At 40.2% G+C, this 24,471-nt stretch overlaps 1 protein-coding gene across 1 annotated transcript in view; it reads left to right on the forward strand.

Moving 5' to 3' along the window:
• The first annotated feature begins 22,945 nt into the window (after window positions 1-22,945).
• LOC136880799 (pancreatic lipase-related protein 2) overlaps window positions 22,946-24,471 on the forward strand; it is an 80,413-nt gene continuing 78,887 nt past the window's right edge. The window contains exon 1 of the mRNA XM_068226236.1: window positions 22,946-22,997. Coding sequence (XP_068082337.1) covers window positions 22,946-22,997 — 52 coding nt within the window. The remainder of the gene's footprint in view (window positions 22,998-24,471) is intronic.

The following is a 24,471-nucleotide window of genomic DNA, read 5'->3' on the forward strand; positions in this document are numbered from 1 at the left end:
CATTTAATCTCATTAACTACTCTGATCAGACTGATGTCAAGAAGGGCATCCGGTCATAAAAACTTGCTACGAAGATCCATCTCACTTCATACCCAACCCCATACGGAAACGGGACAAGGGTTCGGCATACAATCTATCATTTGATGTGGTAGGTTGGTCTACCGATATAATTTTAATGGTCTTCAATGGTGTAGTATCACTGGTAGTTCAGTAAACATAAAATCAGTCGATTTTTGAGTTACCGTATCAGGAAATGGGAAGCACAGTAAAATGGAGAAGGCATGCTAGTTTTGGAACTCTAGTTTCAGACTAAATATACTTAGATTTGCAGTTTCACTGTTATGTATGTGAATTTTACGAGTCCGACTCGTTGGCTGAATGGTCAGCGTACTGGCCTTCGGTTCAGAGGGTCCCGGGTTCGATTCCCGGCCGGGTCGGGGATTTTAATCCCTTCTGATTAATTCTTCTGGCTCGGGGACTGGGTGTATATGTCCGTCCCAACACTCTCCTCATCATATTCAGACAACACACTACACTACCAACCACCACAGAAACACGCAATAGTGCTTACATCCCTCCATAGAGGGTTGGCGTCAGGAAGGGCATCCGGCCGTAAAAACAGGGCCAAATCCACATGTGCGACGTAGTTCGCACCCGCGACCCCACAGGTGTGGGAAAAAGCGGCAGGAGAAGAAGAAGAAGAAGTATGTGAATTTTACGAAGATTATGTACCTATTATAAGGGTGAATCAAAAAGTAAGTAACACTTCCAAGCTATGGCCATTTATTAAACCATCTGCACATAGGCAACATGCCTATGACAACATACAATGTAAGTTAACTTTTCCACACAGTCCCCAAGAGACTGTAAACATTTCTCGGAACGGTCAACCAATTTTTCTATTCCAGATACGTAGAAATCACTTCCAGCACTATGTAACCAGCTGAAGACAGTTGCTTTCACCTCCTCATCGTTTCAGAATCATCGTCCACCAAGATCCTTTTTCAGCTTACCGAACACATCATAATATCATAGCACTAAGTCTGGACTGTATGGAGAATGTTACCAAATACAGTAGAGGCAATACGTGACACTTACGGATTTCGCCTTGCTAAAATGGGAGACAATTCGACGGTGGCGCTCCTAGTGACTTGACCTGAACAAATCGCGCTAAATTAAAATATCAATGGAAATGTATATACGGAAGTGGATAAATAAATTATGTCTAGAAAGAAAGTGGTATTGAGATATTAACTTCAAAGTTGCTAAAGCAATTCTAGATAAATGAATGAAGAATTATTTAAAAGGTTATTATTCAAAGACTGAAATTAGACACATAAACAAGATATGACATGGGCTGCTGTGAAATGGCTTGATCTTTCATTTATGCATTACTTTATTAGCTTTAGCATTCCTGCCTGAACTTTTACGGTTGGATTTGTCATTTTTCTCATTTAAAAACATTGTATGATCACATTAAGACACTTGTCAATAAAAATATCGGCACATTCCTTACACACATGATGCAATGAATTAACATGTAAAAGCTGGACAATTTTCCTTTTAACATGAAGCCTACTAACAGAAAGAAAAACTATAAAATTCCGGCTTTATTCTGAGAAGAGGGATTAAAGAAAGAAAAGTATGAAAATGTTGTCGATAGTGATGCTTTGAGTAATATTTACGTACAATTAGAGCAAAAATGTAACATACCCTTGGCTGTATAGTCGAGGATTTTTAAAGTCGCTGGCATGGAAATGATCTGAACAGATCTTATAAAAGTGTAACATCCCTTCTTTCTTGTACACCTTATCCAAATCACTTCTGTGACATTTCAAAACCCACAGATCACACCTACAACAACACATCGGTATTGAAGGTTAACTGCTGCACTATACAATAAAATATGCGTATTACATTTTGTGCCAGTTAAAATATGGGTCGAGCAGGTCAGAAGATTATGAAGTACTATAAAAATCTCTGTCACTGGAAGAATATATATGCAAACACAATATTACTTACATGTTCTTGTCACGAGGGAACCTGAAGAACGACCGCGCATTTTTCTCTACTTCGTAATTACTGCAGCCAAACACAGCACATACCTTTCCCCTCATGTTGAGAGGAGATATCAAGGAATGACACATGCTACTATTTAATTATGTCAGATCACTGAAAACGCATAAATAACACCAAAAACTTCATACAAAAATACACGTGCTCTTATGAGAGAATCAGTACTGTTCAGGTCTACCCGCTAGAGTGAGCTCCAATAGCTGTCCTTCGATATCTCGCTCAGTGTCGCGTATTGTCTCTACTGTATTTGATGTTACCATACCTCCCACTTGAATCACTGCAGCAGTTCAGACTTTTGCTAGGCCTTATGAGGTGTTGCGTTATTGTGCAACAAAATCACACCGGTGCTCAATTTTCCCTGACAATTATCTTCAATTGCCCTATGCAACCGGTTCAACGTTTGACAATACGAAGCTGAGTTGATGGTCATGCCTTTCAGCATAAATTCCATGTGCACCACACCCTCCGTGTCGAAGAACACTATTTTAAATAGTTCTGTAATCCATTTCAAAGAACACTGTCATCATTACCTTTCCTGCTGATGGTTGGAACTTGGCCTTCTTTCATGGTGGTGATTTGGTGTGCACTCACTCCATCGATGTTCTCTTTGTTTTGGGGGTGAAGTTGTGGACCCACATTTTATACCCTGTGATGATTCGCTGCACAAACTCATTGCCCTCCACAGAATACCGTTGCAATAATGCCAGTGACAATTGGAAACGTTGTCCCTTGTGCACATCAGTGAGCAGATATGGGACCCATGTTTGACATAGTTTACAAAATCCAAGGTGCTGGTGAACAATGGAGAACACGCTGCCATATGAAATGTTCAGCATGCTGGTATAAATAGAGTCGGGAAGTAACCAAGTAAAAGTAATCAAATTACTTGTAACTGCTTGTGACATTTTCTTACCCCTCCAATACTTCCTAAGACATCATACTTATCCTACAATAACTACAACCCCTGGTGGGGATGTTCTTAAAATTAAACAGTTATTCCTTCAGTCCCCATAAAGCATCTTTCCAGCAAATCCACAGATCAACTTACCCATAAAAAATCATGGCTTACCAATGAGAATTTTAAGGGCCAGTTATTCTGCTAAATAAATGGAAAATGACTGAAATACTAAAAGTTATTCAATTAAAATTACAAGAAAAAATCATTTTGAAAGTTTCAAGATACCAATATCATCTTTAGTCTCACTTAGTGATAATAGTGACCTAATGTCTATATGCTAAAGATTCCACTAAATTAAGTAATAACTTTTTCTTTGCAAATTTTGATGAAAATAAAGAAGAGAAGCAGCAATTTCCTCAAGACTGGCAGTATGTGAAGTAAGTGTAATTTTACTGATTGTACTTGTTGAAAAAGTAATTTGTAATTGTAACTGAGTAAAATATTTCCTAGTTAACTGTAATTCAGCCCAGTTACTTTTTTCTTGAACTCTGCCCATCACTGGTTATAAATTATATCATTTCAGAATTGTGGCACATTATCTGGAGGTGAATACATGCCTAATAATTTTGTAAATCTAAACTACCAGTGTTTGTTAAATACTTCTCATTAATCAGTATCATTGATAACGATGTAAGATGTGGCACTCTTTCATAGTATTTATTAATATTGTATGTGCACTAGAGAATCCAAAATGGCTGGTTTTTTTTATGTCTGCAGGATACTGTAACAACCAATATAAATGGTCCATTATTGGACATTATAAATTTTCCAGCTAACTTATTCCTGGTTGCCAGCGTTTCACCCCCGTATGCTAGGCTGGGCTCATCAGTTGGTACCTAGCACACCTAACAAGACGCATGGCTAGTGGATACCGTGGAGGCCACTGCGTAGGCTAATTGTAGCCACCGGCAGTGCTAATGCACTATGAGAGACTTTGTCTCATTACCAAAAATTGATGCCTGCTTGGTCATCAGATGATATAGATGTTGATTTCCATAGGGAATCAGAAATATTTGTTCCAAATGAGTAAATTTATAATACCAATACAAATGGTCCATTATTGGACATTATAAATTTTCCAGCTAACTTATTCCTGGTTGCCAGCGTTTCACCCCCGTGTGCTAGACTGGGATCATCAGTTGGTACCTAGCACACCTACCAAGACGCATGGCTAGTGCATACCGTGGAGGCCACTGCGTAGGCTAATTGTAGCCACCGGCAGTACCAATGCACTGTGAGAGACTTTGTCTCACTACCAAAAACAATTACGAAGGCATATCAAAAAACAAATGGAATGATTTTATTGCTGTTCAATGCTCTCACACTTGTGTTTGGTGTTGGTAATATTGGACAGGCCTAACCTTGAGTGACACGATGTCATGCATTTCATGTGGCTGAAGGTGCTCAGTTGTAAGGAAACAGTCAAAGTGAAAGAATGTGTTACCCGTACCTAAGTATTGATCTTAAGTTGTAGCAGCATGCATCAATTATATTTTATGTTCTTGACAAAACTCCATCACAAATAGTGGAAATATTGCAGCATGCCTACAGAGAACAAGCCATGGTAAAAACACATGTCTTTGAGTAGTATAAACTATGTAGGGTGGGTAAAACTGACCTAAAGGATGCCCCATGCCCTGGACGGCACTCAACTTCAAAGACCGACGTCAACATCAACACAGTTGATGTAATTGTGTGAGAAGACCATTGTGTATCGATTGCACAGGTTGTAGTAATTATGAATATCCCCTATGGATCAACTGAAGAAATCTCACTGTGTAATGGCATGTCAACAATGTAAGGGAAGCCTTCAACAAGAACCTGATTTTTTTGACAAAAGTCATCAGATGCAATGAAACCTGGTTCCATCATTATGACCCAGAGACAAAACAGAAAAGTTCCTGATGGAAAATCCTCCAGGTCCAATGCCTACCCAAGAAGTCCAAGGTTGAAGCAAAAGCAGGACAGGTCATGCACCTTGTCTTTTCTTGATGATGGATCCTTCATTAGGACAACTTGAGAAACAATCATTGCATTGGTCACTGAGGTGATGCCACACCCGCCTTCTTCGCTGGACCTAACTCCATGTGATTTCCACCTATTTCCTACAGTGAAACAAGAGCTTCAGAGTTACAGTTTTCAAACTTTCATAGTGATCACTCCAACTCCAGCACGTAACCTACAAGAGGTGTCCCTGTTAAGCTGAGCAACCCAGTGGAAGGTTGGGTAACCAATCCCAGCGGGAAACTGGGTCAGTGAACCAATCAGTGCTGGGGGCTTCAAGGCTTACAACCTTGATAGTCAACAACTCGTCACTTTCGGGTGACCAACTATACACACTTGTGTGATAGACTGTATCAAACATGAAGTACGAAAACAATAATGATAAATCCCCAGGTGGTAACCAATCCACCCCCGTTCATGACGGGGCATATAGGTCATCAGATTCTGGGGGACCTATGCCTTCATGTGACCCAGTCAGAACTAAAAGAAAAAGGAACATCACATACCTAGCTACGATCAATATTAACTCGCTGATCAAGACCGGGAAACTTAAACATACCCTTGAAATCCTGAAAAACAAGAACATCAGCATTGCAGCCTTACAAGAGACATGGTTCCCAGATGAAGATGCCATGGAGTCTCAAGAATATAGAATATATAAGGGAAAGCCTGGTAAGAGAGTCATGATGAATGTACCCTTCCTGGGGACAGGGTTCGCAGTACACCACAAACTAGTTGCTAACATACTTGGCTTCTCTTCGCCCAATGATAGAACTTCAGTAATATCCTTCAGGTCTAGCAATAGGGGATACTCTTTGGTTAACTTCCATGCTCCTACCAATGACTCTAACAAGAAAAACCCAGAGACTACAGATAAGTATTGGGACACCCTTGAGGAAACCCTAGACCACATCCCACATCATCATACGACAATACTGCTGGGAGATTTCAACGCTCAGATTGGGAGAGAACAGAAATACCGGAAGATTGTAGGAAGATACCCCGCCCATAAGAGAACCAACAAGAACGGGGAACGGCTAATCAGTCTGTGCACCAAGTATGGATTACTCTTGAAGTCTACGGCTTTTAAACGCCTACCTAGGAAGGCCATGACGTGGCGCAGCCCAAACAGCATGATGGGCGAGTTCCAAATTGATCACGTAGCAATAGATAAGAAGCACCACTGCGACATTATGAACGTGAAGGTTTTACGAGGAGCTAACATAGACTCCGATCATTACCTGTCCATGGTTAAGATGAATCTGAAACCACTGTATAAGACCAAGGCTATGCTTATGAAGAAAAAGAAGATTCCTAGGTTTCATATCACCAAACTTAAAGAAGACAATGCAAGTTACCAAGAGAGTCTGAACCAACACATCAATAGGATTAACACCACTACAAATTGGGACCCACTTCGGGATGCTATAACAGACGCGGCTCAGAAGACGATCCCCAACAGACCTAAAGGAAACAAGCACCCATGGTGGTCAAACGAATGCGATGAGGCTATAGAATCCAGGCGACTAGCATGGCTCAAATGGAACCATCATAAAAACGAAACCAACCTACAAGCCTTTATTACACAAAGAAAGAACACCTCCAGCATCATAAGAGGGGCGAAAAGAAAATACAACAAAGAACTGATTAAGCAAGCCGAGGAGGATTTTGGAAAAAACAACTCCAGAGACTTATACAAAGGTCTAAAACAACAGACGACCCAGTTCACACCCCAAACTTTACACTTCCAGAGAACAGACGGATCATTGTGCCTCAATGATGATTACTGCATCAAGACCCTAGCTGATTATTTCCAAGGACTTTTGAATGCTGAAGAACCTGCGCAGCGCCTCCCAGTTAGAGAACCAGCTAACCCGGACACCAAAGACATCCCCCCTCCCACCTATGAAGAAGTAAGAGAGACCATTCAACTTCTCAAGAACAACAAAGCTCCTGGAGAAGACGGAATAGTGGCAGAAATGTTGAAACAAGCTGGTGAGCAAACATTCAGGCACATACACAAAGTAATCATGGACATATGGGCTAAGGAAAGACTCCCAGATGATTGGACATCAGCTGTTATCCATCCAATCCACAAGAAGGGAAGCAAAACAGATCCCAGCAACTATAGAGGAATATCACTCCTTTCAGTATCGTATAAAGTCTTTTCCAAGATTCTGGAACAGCACATAACAAGACAACTGGATAAAGAATTAGGAGAATATCAAGCAGGGTTCAGAACTGCAAGGTCTTGTGCTGAACAGATAGAAGACCATCCTTCAATATAGCAAGAAAAGATGCCGACAGTGGGTAGCTATCTTTGTCGACTTCCAGAAGGCATACGACTCCGTGGATAGGATCACACTCTTCAACACCTTAAGAGAACTGGGACTAAACGAAAAAATTAATAGGTTGGTGCAAGCCACCCTGCACAACACCACTTCCAAAGTTAAGTTTAGAGGTCAATTATCAGAGAGCTTCACAATCAAAACAGGGGTGAGGCAAGGAGATGGTATCTCATGCATATTATTTAACTGTGTCCTGGAAAAGATCATAAGAGAATGGACCAGGTCATTACCTGAGAACACCGGATTAAGAATGGGGTTTAAATCAGACAACCTGAGGATTCCATGCCTGGCCTTTGCTGATGACCTTACTTTATTAGCAAACGACATGCATGAGGCCACTATGCAGCTTCAAACACTGCACTCTATTGCAGCTTTAGCGGGCCTCATGATCAACATTGGAAAGACCGAATTTATGACCAACATCAAAGATGCCCCTACAACAATGGGAGTCAGTGATACAAAACACATCAAGAGAGCTAAAAATGTGAAGTACCTCGGAGAGTGGGTATCGGAGGACCTAAGTGAAACGATGGCTCTTGAACAAAGGAGAATCAAATTAGACAAGGCCTACCATGCCTGCAGAAAACTGTATGCCTCAAAGCATTTATCAAAGAATGTAAAACTGAGACACTATAATGCAGTAGTCAGACCATCAGTCCTCTATGCAGCAGAATGCCTATCCCTAACTAAAAAAACCCCACTGAGAGCCCTGGAAGTGCAAGAACGGAAATTCCTGAGAAGAATAATAGGGCCAAGGATCCTACCAGTTGGAAGGCGATGGTACAAACCCAACAATGAGCTCTACCAGCATCAAGAAAACCTCATAGATGCCATCAGGAGAAAAAGTCTGACTTTCTATGGACACCTATACAGAATGGATCCTAATAGATTATCCCATAAGATCTTCAAGGTTGCTAACAAAGGCAAAACTACTGGATTCCCCTGGACCAAACAAGTGGACAAAGATCTTGCAGAGCTTAATATTAATCAAGCCGCTATTACTGACAGAAATGCATACCGTTTAATGGTCAAAACTAAACCTTTCCTAACATCCCTTACATCAGCTAGCCACAAAGGAGCCGGGAATTGGTCAGAGGCGCAGGAAAGAATTCAGCGAGAAAATGAAGGAATACTGGGCCAACAGGAAGGCTCAAGAGGCCACTAAGAACACAATCCAGTATGCTAAAAGGGGCAGACGAAGACAAAAACACAGCTAGAACACAAGCACCATGGTCCACAGATGGCCTAAACGCAAAGAGAGAGAGACTATTTAACAAGAGCTTTCGGGAGTGTTTTGTACAGTGGACTCAATGCTGAGACTGTTGTATTGTGTCCAAGGGTGAATACTATGAAGGCCTATAAGTGAATGTGAATAAAGGCAGCCAGTACAGGACATGTAATAAAATAATTCTTTGATTTTTTGATACCCCCTTGTATTTGGAACTTACTTATCTTATTACTAATTTTCAGTGCGGTAAATATCTGATGACGATTTTTCAGAACCTAAGTTTTCTAACAGATACTCAAGTAGCCTACTATCTTGCCCTAAAGGAAGCCAGAAATTCTTCGTTTTCTATGCTTCCTTTCTGCTGTCATCATCATCATCATCATCATCATCATCATCATCATCATCATCATCATCATCATCATCATCATCATCATCATCATCATCATATTTTCCTTTATCTAGATTGATGTAACTAGTTCAGATTTGCTGGAAACTCCCTGATGAAAGAGGGTTGAAATATTTAGAGCTATCCAGGTATTAGGATTAGGCAATTTGAAAAGAAAGTTCAAGAAATAGGTCAGGTAAGATATGATGTGATGTTACTATGTATAGGGACAAACAGTATCAACGCTGTCACTACCACTAAACAAGTGATAAAATAAAATTGGGAGGTGCTACTTTCTGTGAGGAAGAAATTTCCTGGAGCAAAGATAGTTTGAAATGGTATTTTACAAAGTAGGGACATGCCTGTGAGTAGATTAAGGGAATTTTATGGTGGTATTTGAGGGGTTTGTGCTAACCTCCACATGTTATTTGTGGATTCAAATGGTTGGATTTGTAATCTGACAACCTGTTTCTGAACTGGTCATCTATATATAAAAAAATAATACCGCTCACTGATCATGAAATCTCCAGATCCAAAAGACATAAAAATCTGAAATTAGGAAGCACATGTTTGTATTTTGCCCTAGAGGAGCTCTAAGAAAGGATTTATCAAAATTCAGCTTCTGCACCAGATTTAGGTCCTTTGCCATAACAGCATAGGCTAATGTAGGCAAATATCAAATTTGTTGGACAAGGACGAGTCATTTTAAGTTTTATGACGCGAGGAACTGAATACCATGTTTTAGGGCCCCTCGTTTTTAAGATAATGGCATCACACTAACATCGTTCCAGGTCAAGGTGCTGGAGACCATATGATAGCAGACTCACAAACGAGGTAACCACTCTACCACATCACGTGCCGAGGTTAACAATGGTGGAAGCCTTTACCTTCCACTCCTCCAAGGGCCTCCATGGCCTGTACAGAGATAACTATGCTTTGCTTTGCCGCCTTTGCCCCCAGGATTTTTTTTTTTTGCTAGGGGCTTTACGTCGCACCGACACAGATAGGTCTTATGGCGACGAAGGAATTAACCTGGTACTCATTTTTGGTGTAGGCTGAGTGAACCTCAGGGCCATATGCTCCTCCAGAAGTGGAAATCTCGTTTCTTAAATTTTATGACTTCCTGACGGGGATTCGAACCCACATTCTTCCGGACGAACCGAGCACGCCTTTACCGCCTCAGCCAGGCAGCCCCTAAGTACTGTTAGTTAAGAGTGCTTTTACTACTTGCTGATTTTGGTTTGGTTTTGGTTTAAACAAGAACATGTAGTCCAAGAATATGGACGTGATGGAATTATGTGACAAGTTTTCTTTCCTTCTTTTTTTTTCCTTTTCTTTTTTCAAGTTGTTTTACATTGCACCGATACAGATAGGTCGTATGGCGATGATGCGACAGGAAAGGGCTAGGAGTGGGAAGATAGTGGCCATGGCCTTAATTAAGGTACAGCCCCAGCATTTGCCTGGTGTGAAAATGGGAAACCATGGAAAACCATCTTTAAGGCTGCCAATAGTGGGGTTCAAACCCACTATCTCCCGAATACTGGATACTGGCCGCACTTAAGCAACTGCAGCTACCGAGCTCAGTACAAGTTTTCTGATAGTCAGAATTATACAACTTCACTTGGCTCTTTTTCACTGCTGGCCTGTTGGCTAATCATCACAGTGTGGCCCACTGAACTTATATCACTTCCCTGTTTACTTTACTCTTAACATTTAACTTCTTACATAAGAAATGTGAGAAATAAGGAAGATATTTCCTGATGTGATAAGAGCATTGTGTAATTAGTCATAATATGTCACAAGAGTTAACTAATGACTGTAAGAAGGAAGTCCAATAAATCAGCATAATGGGATGCCTGTTCTGTCTTCTGAGAAGGAGGATAGTGTTAAACATATAATGGAATCCTATTGAGGATCTTTCTCCTTAAAATGAAATTACTCCATATCCTCCAATAATCTTCATGTTTGATGCTGTCGTCCTCTTTGTCTTCTTCTTCCTCCTTGGTATTCCACAAAACACTTTTGCCACCATCCAGTTGTCATGTCATGCTCTCAGGATTTGCATCATTTTGATTTCTGCTACTAGACTGAGTCCTTCTTCATTAACTATCAATATTCCTCTATTGACTGCTGCTTTCCCTTCTGATCTTACTGACCTACTTGTTTACTTCTGTTCTTGTGGTGGATTATAGTCTTGTATGTGGTGTACAAGTTGCAGGAATGTTGGAGAAAGCACAAACAACCAATCCCTAAAACAAGGGAATTAAGTGTTGAAGTTTAAAATCCCTCGATCCTACTGGGGCCATGGAGTTGGACACTGCTACCCTATCACCCCTATAAACTGTTAAAAGTGTCTTTGACCATCTTTCATAGGCCTACATGTTCTGTAGGTGGTGATCTATTGTGCTAGGCAGTATTGGACATTACTTATCATTTTCCACATCCACATGCAGCCTGATTGGAACAACTGTAATGCCTCTCCCTCTATCTTTCCACCACTCTTTATTCATTGTCATTTTCAAGTCTAGTTCATATTTTTTATGCTATTCTTAAACAGTTTCATCTAACATGGCTTCTCTTTGCTTTCCCTGGAAATTCCATACTTTGATTTGGAATCCTTCCTTCCTTCCTTCCTTCCTTCCTTCCTTCCTTCCTTCCTTCCTTCCTTCCTTCCTTCCTTCCTTCCTTCCCTTTCTTCAATATGTAAAATCCATCTTATTCTACTTTTTCTCTATTTTATCACTCAAAATTTTCTACTATTAATTTTTTTATGCACGTCTTCATTTTTCTCTCTACCTCTCATTTTCTTGTGCAATATACTTCTGAGAAATGTCACTCATGGTACCTGATTTCCCATCTCTCTTTGTCATTGGAAAGGTCTCAGCTATAAGCAGAGAAAGTGATAAAATGGTGAATTGTTTGTTCTATCTAATCTTCTCTTCTACTCTACACAGCTAATGTTCATTAATCAGGGACGGCTGACTGCTATGTAAAGCATCATATGTATTTTTTCATCCCTCATTAAAATGTCCCACAGCTATTACCTGTGCCATTGAATCACTTGTGGTATGTTCTCCAATCACCTAGTAAAGTTGCTAGTGACAGCTAGTTTCATATTTCTTGCCTCTAACAAATGCATTACTGGTACAGAAATCATTTCACATGTTGCAGATGATTTAAATTCCTTAAACATTGTAAACACATTGAACATTGCCTAAACTTTGTTCAGTTGTTTGAAAATTATATTTGTATCTTACTAAATGATAAATAAATTCAGAGAATAAGGCAGTGATTGCAGTGGTGTGTCAAAAGTTTTAGTGATTGGAAGTATCTGGATAGCCATTGTAGGTTTTGTTCATTTCAATATATTGTACATAAATCATTCAGTAAATATATTGCATATTATGTTAAGACTAAATTTTACTTAACATAAATAGTTGGCAATATTTTTTCTTTGTGCATGCTTGATGAGAATAGATTTCACTTTTTCAGTAATCTAAGAGCAAGGATCTTGAACTTATCCCAGTTGTTCCGAGGGCCACTTAAACCAACCGGGATGTAAACCTAGGTCACTAGGGTGGAAAGTCTGGAGTGAGAGTCTACTATGAATAAACATTATTTTGATGATTCTGTGTTTGTAGACTAAATCAGAATGAGTTTATAATTGAGAATTTTTTTTAACAAGCTTCCTTTTTTAGATGGAGATCATGAAGCAGCACCTACTATGTTTCGATTTCAAAAAACTGGATCTGGAAACATACGAGAAAGGCTAGCCATGCTACGTCAAGGTAGAAGTAATACCAGGCTACCAATTCGAACAGGGAGGAAGGAAGTATGTTATGGTAAGTACTTAATTCAAAACATAGTCTAGAATAAAGAATTTCTTTGTGGAGTATTTACCATTGATATCTTATTTTCACCTCGGGAATAGCTACCTTGAATAGCAGAATTATTGTAGTTAGACACTTTTCTCTGGTGCTCAACTTTCCAGTATTGAATCCAAGCATAATCAGTTGCAATTTAACATCAAATGCAATGAATCACAAATTTTATGAGTGGCGTGTGATGATCTTATAGGAAGTTAAATACACTGACTGACAGAGCAAATGCAACACCAAGAAGGAGCGGTCAGAACTTTATGCCAATTGCAGGATAGACTGACGTCACTGAGGTATGCTCATGATGTGAAATGCGCCGCTGTGCTGCGCACGTAGCAAACGATAAATGGGACATGGCGTTGGCGAATGGCCCACCTCGTACCGTGATTTCTCAGCAGCCAGTCATTATAGAACGTGTTGTCGTGTGCCACAGGACACGTGTATAGCTAAGAATGCCAGGCCGCCGTCAACGGAGGCATTTCCAGCAGACAGACGACTTTACGAGGGGTATGGTGATCGGGCTGAGAAGGGCAGGTTGGTCGCAGCCGATACCCATAGGGATGTGTCCACGGTGCAGCGCCTGTGGCGAAGATGGTTGGCGCAGGGACATGTGGCACGTGCGAGGGGTCCAGGCGCAGCCCGAGTGACATCAGCACGCGAGGATCGGCGCATCCGCCGCCAAGCGGTGGCAGCCCCGCACGCCACGTCAACCGCCATTCTTCAGCATGTGCAAGACACCCTGGCTGTTCCAATATCGACCAGAACAATTTCCCGTCGATTGGTTGAAGGAGACCTGCACTCCCGGCGTCCGCTCAGAAGACTACCATTGACTCCACAGCATAGACGTGCACGCCTGGCATGGTGCCGGGCTAGAGCGACTTGGATGAGGGAATGGCGGAACGTCGTGTTCTCCGATGAGTCACGCTTCTGTTCTGTCAGTGATAGTCACCGCAGACGAGTGTGGCGTCGGCGTGGAGAAAGGTCAAATCCGGCAGTAACTGTGGAGCGCCCTACCGCTAGACAACGCGGCATCATGGTTTGGGGCGCTATTGCGTATGATTCCACGTCACCTCTAGTGCGTATTCAAGGCACGTTAAATGCCCACCGCTACGTGCAGCATGTGCTGCGGCCGGTGGCACTCCCGTACCTTCAGGGGCTGCCCAATGCTCTGTTTCAGCAGGATAATGCCCGCCCACACACTGCTCGCATCTCCCAACAGGCTCTACGAGGTGTACAGATGCTTCCGTGGCCAGCGTACTCTCCGGATCTCTCACCAATCGAACACGTGTGGGATCTCATTGGACGCCGTTTGCAAACTCTGCCCCAGCCTCGTATGGACGACCAACTGTCGCAAATGGTTGACAGAGAATGGAGAACCATCCCTCAGGACACCATCCGCACTCTTATTGACTCTGTACCTCGACGTGTTTCTGCGTGCATCGCCGCTCGCGGTGGTCCTACATCCTACTGAGTCGATGCCGTGCGCATTGTGTAACCTGCATATCGGTTTGAAATAAACATAAATTATTCATCCGTGCCGTCTCTGTTTTTTCCCCAACTTTCATCCCTTTCGAACCACTCCTCCTTGGTGTTGCATTGTCACTGTCAGGCAGTGTAGTTATGATGATTCATATGTGTCTACGTCACAAATTAAAATTTCTTAAAGCACAGGTAGGTCTGCTCACAAACATTAAATTACAAACATTAAATTTGTGATTTATTGTGTTAGTAAAACATAAGAACCATGAAAACCTTACAAACATGGTTTTTAGATTGAATTTTTGAATTGCTAGGCGGGCAATAATTCCATTTTGGAGATTTATCTCCCGTATGCAGTTATCAGACTGTGCCTCATATATAGGCTTCTGATAAGCTCACCTGCATACACCCAGCGTCAGTGGGTAGGGTCTGAAAAGCCTTACATCTGATACCGTAGTACTGTTCGTTAAAAGTGAGAAAATGTGCGGTTTATTAATCTGATCGAGCATTTTATATTCATTGCTTTTAATCACTACATTCCCTCTCACGGCTTCAGGTAGGAAAACCACAAAGACAGTCTTTCTGAGAATCCCGTAACGAAGCACGGGTACATCAGCTAGTCTATATATATATACTGGCTATAATTCTAGACAGTTCTGATTTCTTACCACATAGCATTATTACAAGATACCTGGAATATTCTACAATAGCATCAAAGTTTCCTTTGTAAGTACCTGTTCTAGAATTGCTTTGAAACAAGTTTGTCACTATTGCATTCAATTTAAAGATATCTACAAACATCTAGAATATTCCTGCAACATGTCCTTGGTACATAAAGATTCCAGAGCTCACTTAACATCAAACCCCACATACAATGAGGGTTTTCATGAGGAACTTTGGAAATACACATTTTATCTTCAAGTGATAAACATGATGTAATATTAATCTTCTTCTGAGTTATATAAACAGAAGTTCCCTGAATGATCAATCAATCAATACTGATCTGCATTTAGGGCAGTCGCCCAGGTGGCAGATTCCCTATCTGTTGCTTTCCTAGCCTTTTCCGAAATGATTTCAAAGAAACTGGAAATTTATTGAACATCTCCCTTGGTAAGTTTTTCCAATCCCTAACTCCCCTTCCTATAAATGAATATTTGCCCCAATTTGTCCTCTTGAATTCCAACTTTATCTTCATATTGTGATCTTTCCTACTTTTATAGACGCCATTCAAACCTATTCGTCTACTAATGTCATTCCACGCCATCTCTCCGCTGACAGCTCGGAACATACCACTTAGTCGAGTAGCTCTTCTTCTTTCTCTCAATTCTTCCCAACCCAAATATTGCAACATTTTTGTAACGCTACTCTTTTGTCGGAAATCACCCAGAACAAATCGAGCTGCTTTTCTTTGGATTTTTTCCAGTTCTTGAATCAGGTAATCCTGGTGAGGGTCCCATACACTGGAACCATACTCTAGTTGGGGTCTTACCAGAGACTTATATGCACTCTCCTTTACATCCTTACTACAACCCCTAAACACCCTCACAACCATGTGCAGAGATCGGTACCCTTTATTTACAATCCCATTTATGTGATTACCCCAGTGAAGATCTTTCCTTATATTAACACCTAGATACTTACAATGATCCCCAAAAGGAACTTTCACCCCATCAACGCAGTAATTAAAACTGAGAGGACTTTTCCTATTTGTAAAACTCACAACCTGACTTTTAGCCCCGTTTATCAACATACCATTGCCTGCTGTCCATCTCACAATATTTTCGAGGTCACGTTGCAGTTGCTCACAATCTTGTAACTTATTTATCACTCTATAGAGAATAACATCATCCGCAAAAAGCCTTACCTCCGATTCCACTCCTTTACTCATATCATTTATATATATAAGAAAACATAAAGGTCCGATAACACTGCCCTGAGGAACTCCCCTCTCAACTATTACAGGGTCAGACAAAGCTTCACCTACTCTAACTCTCTGAGATCTATTTTCTAGAAATATAGCAACCCATTCAGTCACTCTTTTGTCTAGTCCAATTGCACTCATTTTTGCCAGTAGTCTCCCATGATCCACCCTATCAAATGTCAATCGCGATACAGTCCATTTGACCTCCAGAATCCAAGATATCTGCTATATCTTGCTGGAATCCTACAAGTTGAGCTTCAGTGGAATAACCTTTCCTAAAACCGAATTGCCTTCTATCGAACCAGTTATTAATTTCACAAACATGTCTAATATAATCAGAAAGAATGCCTTCCCAAAGCTTACATACAATGCATGTCAAACTTACTGGCCTGTAATTTTCAGCTTTATGTCTATCACCCTTTCCTTTATACACAGGGGCTACTATAGCAACTCTCCATTCATCTGGTATAGCTCCTTCGGCCAAACAATAATCAAATAAGTACTTCAGATATGGTACTATATCCCAACCCATTGTCTTTAGTATATCCCCAGAAATCTGATCAATTCCAGCCGCTTTTCTAGTTTTCAACTTTTGTATCTTATTGTAAATGTCATTGTTATCATACGTAAATTTTATTACTTCTTTGGCCTTAGTCTCTTCCTCTATCTCGACATTATCCTTGTAACCAACAATCTTTACATACTGCTGACTGAATACTTCTGCCTTTTGAAGATCCTCAAATACACACTCCCCTTGTTCATTAATTATTCCTGGAATGTCCTTCTTGGAACCTGTTTCTGCCTTAAAATACCTATACATACCCTTCCATTTTTCACTAAAATTTGTATGACTGCCAATTATGCTTGCCATCATGTTATCCTTAGCTGCCTTCTTTGCTAGATTCAATTTTCTAGTAAGTTCCTTCAATTTCTCCATACTTCCACAGCCATTTCTAACTCTATTTCTTTCCAGTCTGCACCTCCTTCTTAGTCTCTTTATTTCTCTATTATAATAAGGTGGGTCTTTACCATTCCTTACCACCCTTAAAGGTACAAACCTGTTTTCGCATTCCTCAACAATTTCTTTAAACCCATCCCAGAGTCTGTTTACATTGTTATTTACCGTTTTCCACCGATCATAGTTACTTTTTAGAAACTGCCTCATACCTGCTTTATCAGCCATATGGTACTGCCTAACAGTCCTACTTTTAAGACCTTCCTTTCTATCACATTTATTTTTAACTACCACAAAAACAGCTTCATGATCACTAATACCATCTATTACTTCAGTTTCCCTATAGAGCTCATCTGGTTTTATCAGCACCACATCCAAAATATTTTTCCCTCTGGTTGGTTCCATCACTTTCTGAATCAGCTGTCCTTCCCATATTAACTTATTTGCCATTTGTTGGTCATGCTTCCTGTCGTTCGCATTTCCTTCCCAATTGACATCTGGCAAATTCAGATCTCCCGCTACAATCACATTTCTTTCCATGTCATTTCGCACATAGCTGACTATCCTATCAAATAATTCCATATCCGCATCAGTGCTACCCTTTCCCGATCTGTACACTCCAAATATATCAAGTTGCCTATTATCTTTAGAAATGAGCCTTACACCTAGAATTTCATGTGTCTCATCTTTAACTTTTTCGTAGCTTACAAATTCTTCTTTCACCAGAATGAAAACTCCCCCTCCCACCTTTCCTATCCTATCTCTACGATACACACTCCAGTGCCGTGAGAAAATTCCTGCATCCATTATATCATTTCTCAGCCATGATTCAACTCCTATTACAATATCTGGTAAATATATATCTATTAAATTACTTAATTCTATTCCTTTCTTTACAATACTTCTACAGTTCAACACTAACAATTTTATGTCATCCCTACTTGATTTCCAGTTCCCTGTTCCCTTATCACCGCTCCCTAGGCCATCCCGTTTCCCTGAATGTACCTCCCTATTACCCTTCCAAATAAATTTCCTAACTTATACGTACCACTGCGGTTTAAATGAAGGCCATCCGAGCGCAGATGATGTGACGCTTCCATGGTGTGTAGAATTGTTTAGTTCTTTTTCCAGGTTTTATGTACAGTCCGTACAGTTTGCCAATGTTTCGAATACATTGCAGTATTCTATGTCAAGATGACTGAAAAACCCCTACTTGATCCGAGGTAATCAGTCTCCTAGGCAGCAATCAAACTATGAGAGTGGTTCCTGACCTTGGCCTTATATATCCTACCCTCTCTGACTGACGTAAGCCCCCTGAGTGTCTCATGAGAATTCTGGAATGTATATGGCACAGCCAGATAGTGGGACTTGCCCGTGCTGTTATGTAATTAGAGGTTTGCACTGCTTGTTTATATTGAGGTCTGTAGCTCTTAATCTATGTATGGTAGGCATCCAAGAATTTCTGATTTTATATCCTTCTTCTAAATTTGTATTGTTCGGGTGTTTCTTGATTTCGAAGCTTCGTGATTTTTTCTTTCAAGACCAAGCTTTAGCTGCTAGGATCTTGGTCTTGTCAAATGATATTCTGTGTCTTGTTTCATAGGAATGCTTGGCTACAGCTGAAATATCTGTGTTTTGGTTCTTGGTGTGATGGATGTGTTCTACCAATCGCATTAAGAACAAACTCCACAGACTAGTAAAAAATTCCAGTATTCCAGCTGAAATGCAGAAGAAACTAATTTCCTCAGACCTGATACCTCCTAAATTGTATGGCCTCCCAAAAATCCATAAAGAAGGCATACCTCTGCGACCTATCGTAAGCGTTATAGGATCTCCAACCCACGATATTGCCCATCCCTGGACTACTTCAACCACATGCAGGACACACTGAAACCTAAGTAAAGGACTCCCAACATTTCATTCAGCTCCTCAAGGGCCAATCATTCAAAAATTATAGACTTATTAGTAAGTTTTGACGTCACGTCACTTTTCACCAAGGTGCCACTAACAGATGTATTTCCACAATTAGACCTGAAACTTCCAGAAGACCTGTCAACACTAGCTAAAGAATGCCTTAACACCACTTATTTCTAGTTTAACAGGGAGTTCTACAAACAGACAGAAGGGGCCGCAATGGCATCACCGCTCTCTCCAATAATAGCAAACATGTATGTGGAACACTTCGAACAGGAAGCTTTAGCCATATCTACCCTGAAACCAAAATGTTTTCTCTGTTATGTGGATGACATGTTTGTGATCTGGCCTCACGGGAGCAATAACTTGCAGCTATTTCTCGACCATCTCAACTCTATTCGCGTAAATAATCAGTTCATTAAATGAAATAAGTTTCATAATGATAGATCCGCATTGAACTGTGATTACAACAGAGTAAATTAATGTATTATTTGGGTCCACCTTTTCAATACAAAATGTAAATAGTTTAAATTACATAAATGATTAGGGACTAGTTTCGACCTAGTAATAGGTCATCGTCAGCCTAAAGCAAAATTAAAACACAAACAACGAAGAAATTAAACAATGTAAAGACATGTACGGTCTCGTAAAAGTACATACCATGTGAGATATTGTGCAGCACTATGTTAAAAAATAACTCTCTGAAAGAGATTCATAATAAGTCCAGTGCATATTAAAAAGTTGTTATAGATAGGAATCCTTGAGTTGCTGGAATATGCTGGCTCCTTTAAGATGCAGGTATCCAATTGAAGAACCACTGAGCCGAAGTTACGTCGTTTATTTACGATTACAGACCAGTGCACTGTATAGCATTAAAAAGTTGATAGGGATGGAAATTTTTCAGTTGTTGGTCAAGGATTTCAACATATGCTGGCTTCTTAAATTTGCTGCTGTATATTCGAAGAACAACTGAGATGAAGTTACGTCGTTTTTTAAGATATTCATAGATGTAAAAACACATGGATGCTGGAAAGGCTCTTCAGTTTTTTGGAACTTGAAGGAAGGTAATTATTGCACATGGAGGCTTAAGGATCCAGAGATGCGCTACATTATGTTAAAAAATAGAGATCCATAAAAAGGTTCCGCGCGACGTATAAAAGTAACAAGTTGTAAAAGTAATACTTAGGTTGTTGGTCATGGAAATCGAAAAAGGTTGGTTTTCAAGCGATGCTGCTGTTCATTCAGAGATCAATTGAAATTACAGTACCGTAACACTGTCTTTTCAAGATGTTTATAAACTTGAAATAAATGTCGATGCGAAGTAAGATGCTGGAAGAAAGCTCTTCTGTTTCTAGAATCTTGAAGGACAATGGATGTTATGCGAGGAGGATTAACATATATGGAGTTAAATAAAGGTGGATAGAAATTTGCAGTTAATCCTCCTCGCGTAATATCCATTGTCCTTCAAGATTCTAGAAACAGAAGGGCTTTCTTCCAGCATCTTACTTCGCATCAACATTTATTTCAAGTTTATAAACATCTTGAGAAGACAATGTTACGGTACTGTAATTTCAATTGATCTCTGAATGAACAGCAGCATCGCTTGAAAACCAACCTTTTTCGATTTCCATGACCAACAACCTAAGTATTACTTTTACAACTTGTTACTTTTATACGTCGCGCGGGACCTTTTTATGGATCTCTATTTTTTAACATAATGTAGCGCATCTCTGGATCCTTAAGCCTCCACGTACAACAATTACCTTCCTTCAAGTTCCAAAAAACTGAAGAGCCTTTCCAGCATCCATGTGTTTTTACATCTACGAATATCTTAAAAAACGACGTAACTTCATCTCAGTTGTTCTTCGAATATACAGCAGCAAATTTAAGAAGCCAGCATATGTTGAAATCCTTGACCAACAACTGAAAAATTTCCATCCCTATCAACTTTTTAATGCTATACGGTGCACTGGTCTGTAATCGTAAATAAACGACGTAACTTCGGCTCAGTGGTTCTTCAATTGGATACCTGCATCTTAAAGGAGCCAGCATATTCCAGCAACTCAAGGATTCCTATCTATAACAACTTTTTAATATGCACTGGACTTATTATGAATCTCTTTCAGAGAGTTATTTTTTAACATAGTGCTGCACAATATCTCACATGGTATGTACTTTTACGAAACCGTACATGTCTTTACATTGTTTAATTTCTTCGTTGTTTGTGTTTTAATTTTGCTTTAGGCTGACGATGACCTATTACTAGGTCGAAACTAGTCCCTAATCATTTATGTAATTTAAACTATTTACATTTTGTATTGAAAAGGTGGACCCAAATAATACATTAATTTACTCTATTGTAATAATCAGTTCACCATGGAAATCGAGGTAAATGGAAAATTACCGTTCCTGGATGTTCTAGTAAAAAGCAACACCAATGGGACTCTGAGTCACGCAGTATACAGGAAACCCACACACACACAGGCAGGTACCTACATGCCTCTTGTCATCACCACCCATCATAAAAGCAGGCTGTTCTAACATCACTGATTAACAGGGCCATAGCAATATTGGATGCAGAACACCTCGAAGAAGAGAAAGAAAACCTCACAAGAACCCTCAGAAGAAATTGCTATTTGCTCAATAATATCTGATGAGTTTTTATAAAATCAGAAGAAAACAAATAAAAGGCCGCCGTAGAAGAAAACAAAGGAGAAGAAGAACTGACCTGCATGAAAACAGCAATACTTCCATACATTAGAAACACTACAGACAGGATCGGCAAGATACTGGATAAATATGACATAAAAACCATCTATAAACCACACCAGAAGTTAGCCCGTTATTACCAGCAGTACAAGACACAACAGAACTACAGGCTCCTGGAGTATACCACACTGAGTGTAGCTGCAGAATGTGCTACGTCACTGAAACAAAACGTCTGATCTCTACCTGCCTAAAATAACACATCCGTCACACCATGTACAAAAACACAGATATTTCAGCTGTAGCCAAGCATTCCTATGAAACAAGACATGGAATATCATTTGACAAGACCAATATCCTAGCAGCTATCCCATGGAATCTCGAAAAAAAAATCTGTGAGGCTATCAAAATCAAGAAACACCCGAATATGAATTTAGAAAAAGGATATAAAATCAGAAATTCTTGGATGCCTATCATACATAGATTAAAAGATACAGACCTCAATATAAACATGCAGGACAAACCTCTAATTACATAACAGTGTGGGCAAGTCCCACTATCTGACTGTGACACATACATTCCAGAATTCTCATGAGACAGCCAAGGGGTTTACGTCAGCCAGAGAGGGTAGAATATATAAGGCCAAGGTTAGGAACCACTATCGTAGTTTGATTGTTGCCTGGGAGACTGATTACCTCAGATCGAGTAGGGGTATTTCAGTCGCCTTGACAAAGAATATTACAATGTATTTGAAGTGTCGGCAAACTGCACATAATGTACAAAAAACAACAACATGGTTCACCCCAGAAAAAGAGCTAAATAATTCCTTGAATGACTTTGAATACATCACAGTTCATTTACAACCAATAAATGTAACCTAACCTATAATACGTGAGTTATATTCACATGATTAAATGTAAATATATAACCTGGCCTACAAAAAATTGTTTTCAGTTGTGGAAATAACCTAACTTGCATCATCTCTTATGAATACAAAACTATCAAAATTACACCGATAAGCAATTCAATCAGAGATAGTTGCTGTTTCAGCAAAATGACAATGTGGTCAGCCCAGCGAATGTGATACTTTGGCATGGTATATGACTACGATGTCATCAGACCTCATACTGACCATATGAGCACAGGTGAGTGCAGAATGGGTAAGACACGAGATCTCAGCGTGTCTGATTGCAGCTAGATTGTCGGTGCCATACATATGTGCTACTCCATCTCCGAAGTTGTGTAGATAGTGGGCCGTCTATGGACCACTGTGCCAGTACATAGATTCAGGCAAAACTACCATCACCAGGGTCAACTGATGTGGAGTATAATGTGTTGATGTCAGGAGTCTCCGTCGACTGACTTGGATGGTAAGAACGGATAGACGGGTCACTGTGCAACAGATTACTTGCAAATTCAGTGCTGGATTACAATCAAATGTGAGCAGCCATACCACCCAGGACCACCTCCTTACAATGAGGTATAGAAGCCACCATCCTGCTTGCATACCACAGCTCACCACACATCACAAGGCTCATAGAATGACATTGGTGCAGGAACACCACCATAGAACTCTCAAAGCAAAGAGAAAGGTTGCCTGGACAAATGAGTCATAGTACTAATTTGTACATCCCAATAGCAGAGTACGAGTGCCTCGCCAAGCACTCAGAACAATGGATTCTCTTGTCAGCAGGGACCAGCAGAGTTGCTGACAGTGGGATTTGAACCCACTATCTTTTAAATAAATAATAGTGAATATAGCATTACACTATCCTCAACAGCTCATTTCAGGTGAAGATATAATGGTGCCTACCATTGATATTGAGTATTTCTGAATCATCAGCCATGTCCTGACATCATGTTAGTGCCTGAAGTTCATTTCAAATTTTATACTGTGACAGATGTTTTATAGCGAAATGACCTTTAAGACTTTTCAAAGTTGTGTTGATGTCTTACTATTCACCACTGATGAGAAGCCTTTTTTTAAATGAGATTGATTCTCAAAATAATGAATTTCACACTTGGCCCTGTCCCTATGTTATCATTCTCAATGCGATTTTATTTTGGTTTAAATAAATATCACACAAGATACATTCAATTCCTTGCATAAAACCACTTTATTGTCGCTACATCTATTCCTTAACAACACAGAGTTATACACAATTATACTCTTATACACAACACAGCACTATTAATGGAAACACACTGAAGCAATTTGCTGTTGATTCCTACAGTACAGCTATCATTGAAATCCTCACACTGATTTTTCACTTTACCATCACAAGGAAAGACTGACTACCCTCTCACTCAAGTCAATTCTGACAAGTTCAGATATCAACAAAATACTCAGCTCACTGTAACATTCACTCTGACCCATACTCTACACTCTCACTCTGTCACTCTGGCTGTAACTTCAGCCCCTAGTTTTTTTCAGGGGGGGGGGGGAGGGGGGGTGAAGCCCACTCCCCCCCACCGTGTGGCACTCGTCATTATTCTACATTGCCTCCGACATGCTATTAGTTCTAAGAAGAAAGAGATAGCAGCGAGGAGTGAGAGATGATACTACAGGAGTATCAGCCTGTTTCCATGTCAATCATGCTACCAGGCAGATGTTTGTGT

This window comes from Anabrus simplex, chromosome 1, assembly GCF_040414725.1.
Source record: "Anabrus simplex isolate iqAnaSimp1 chromosome 1, ASM4041472v1, whole genome shotgun sequence".
Classification (NCBI taxonomy): domain Eukaryota; kingdom Metazoa; phylum Arthropoda; class Insecta; order Orthoptera; family Tettigoniidae; genus Anabrus; species Anabrus simplex.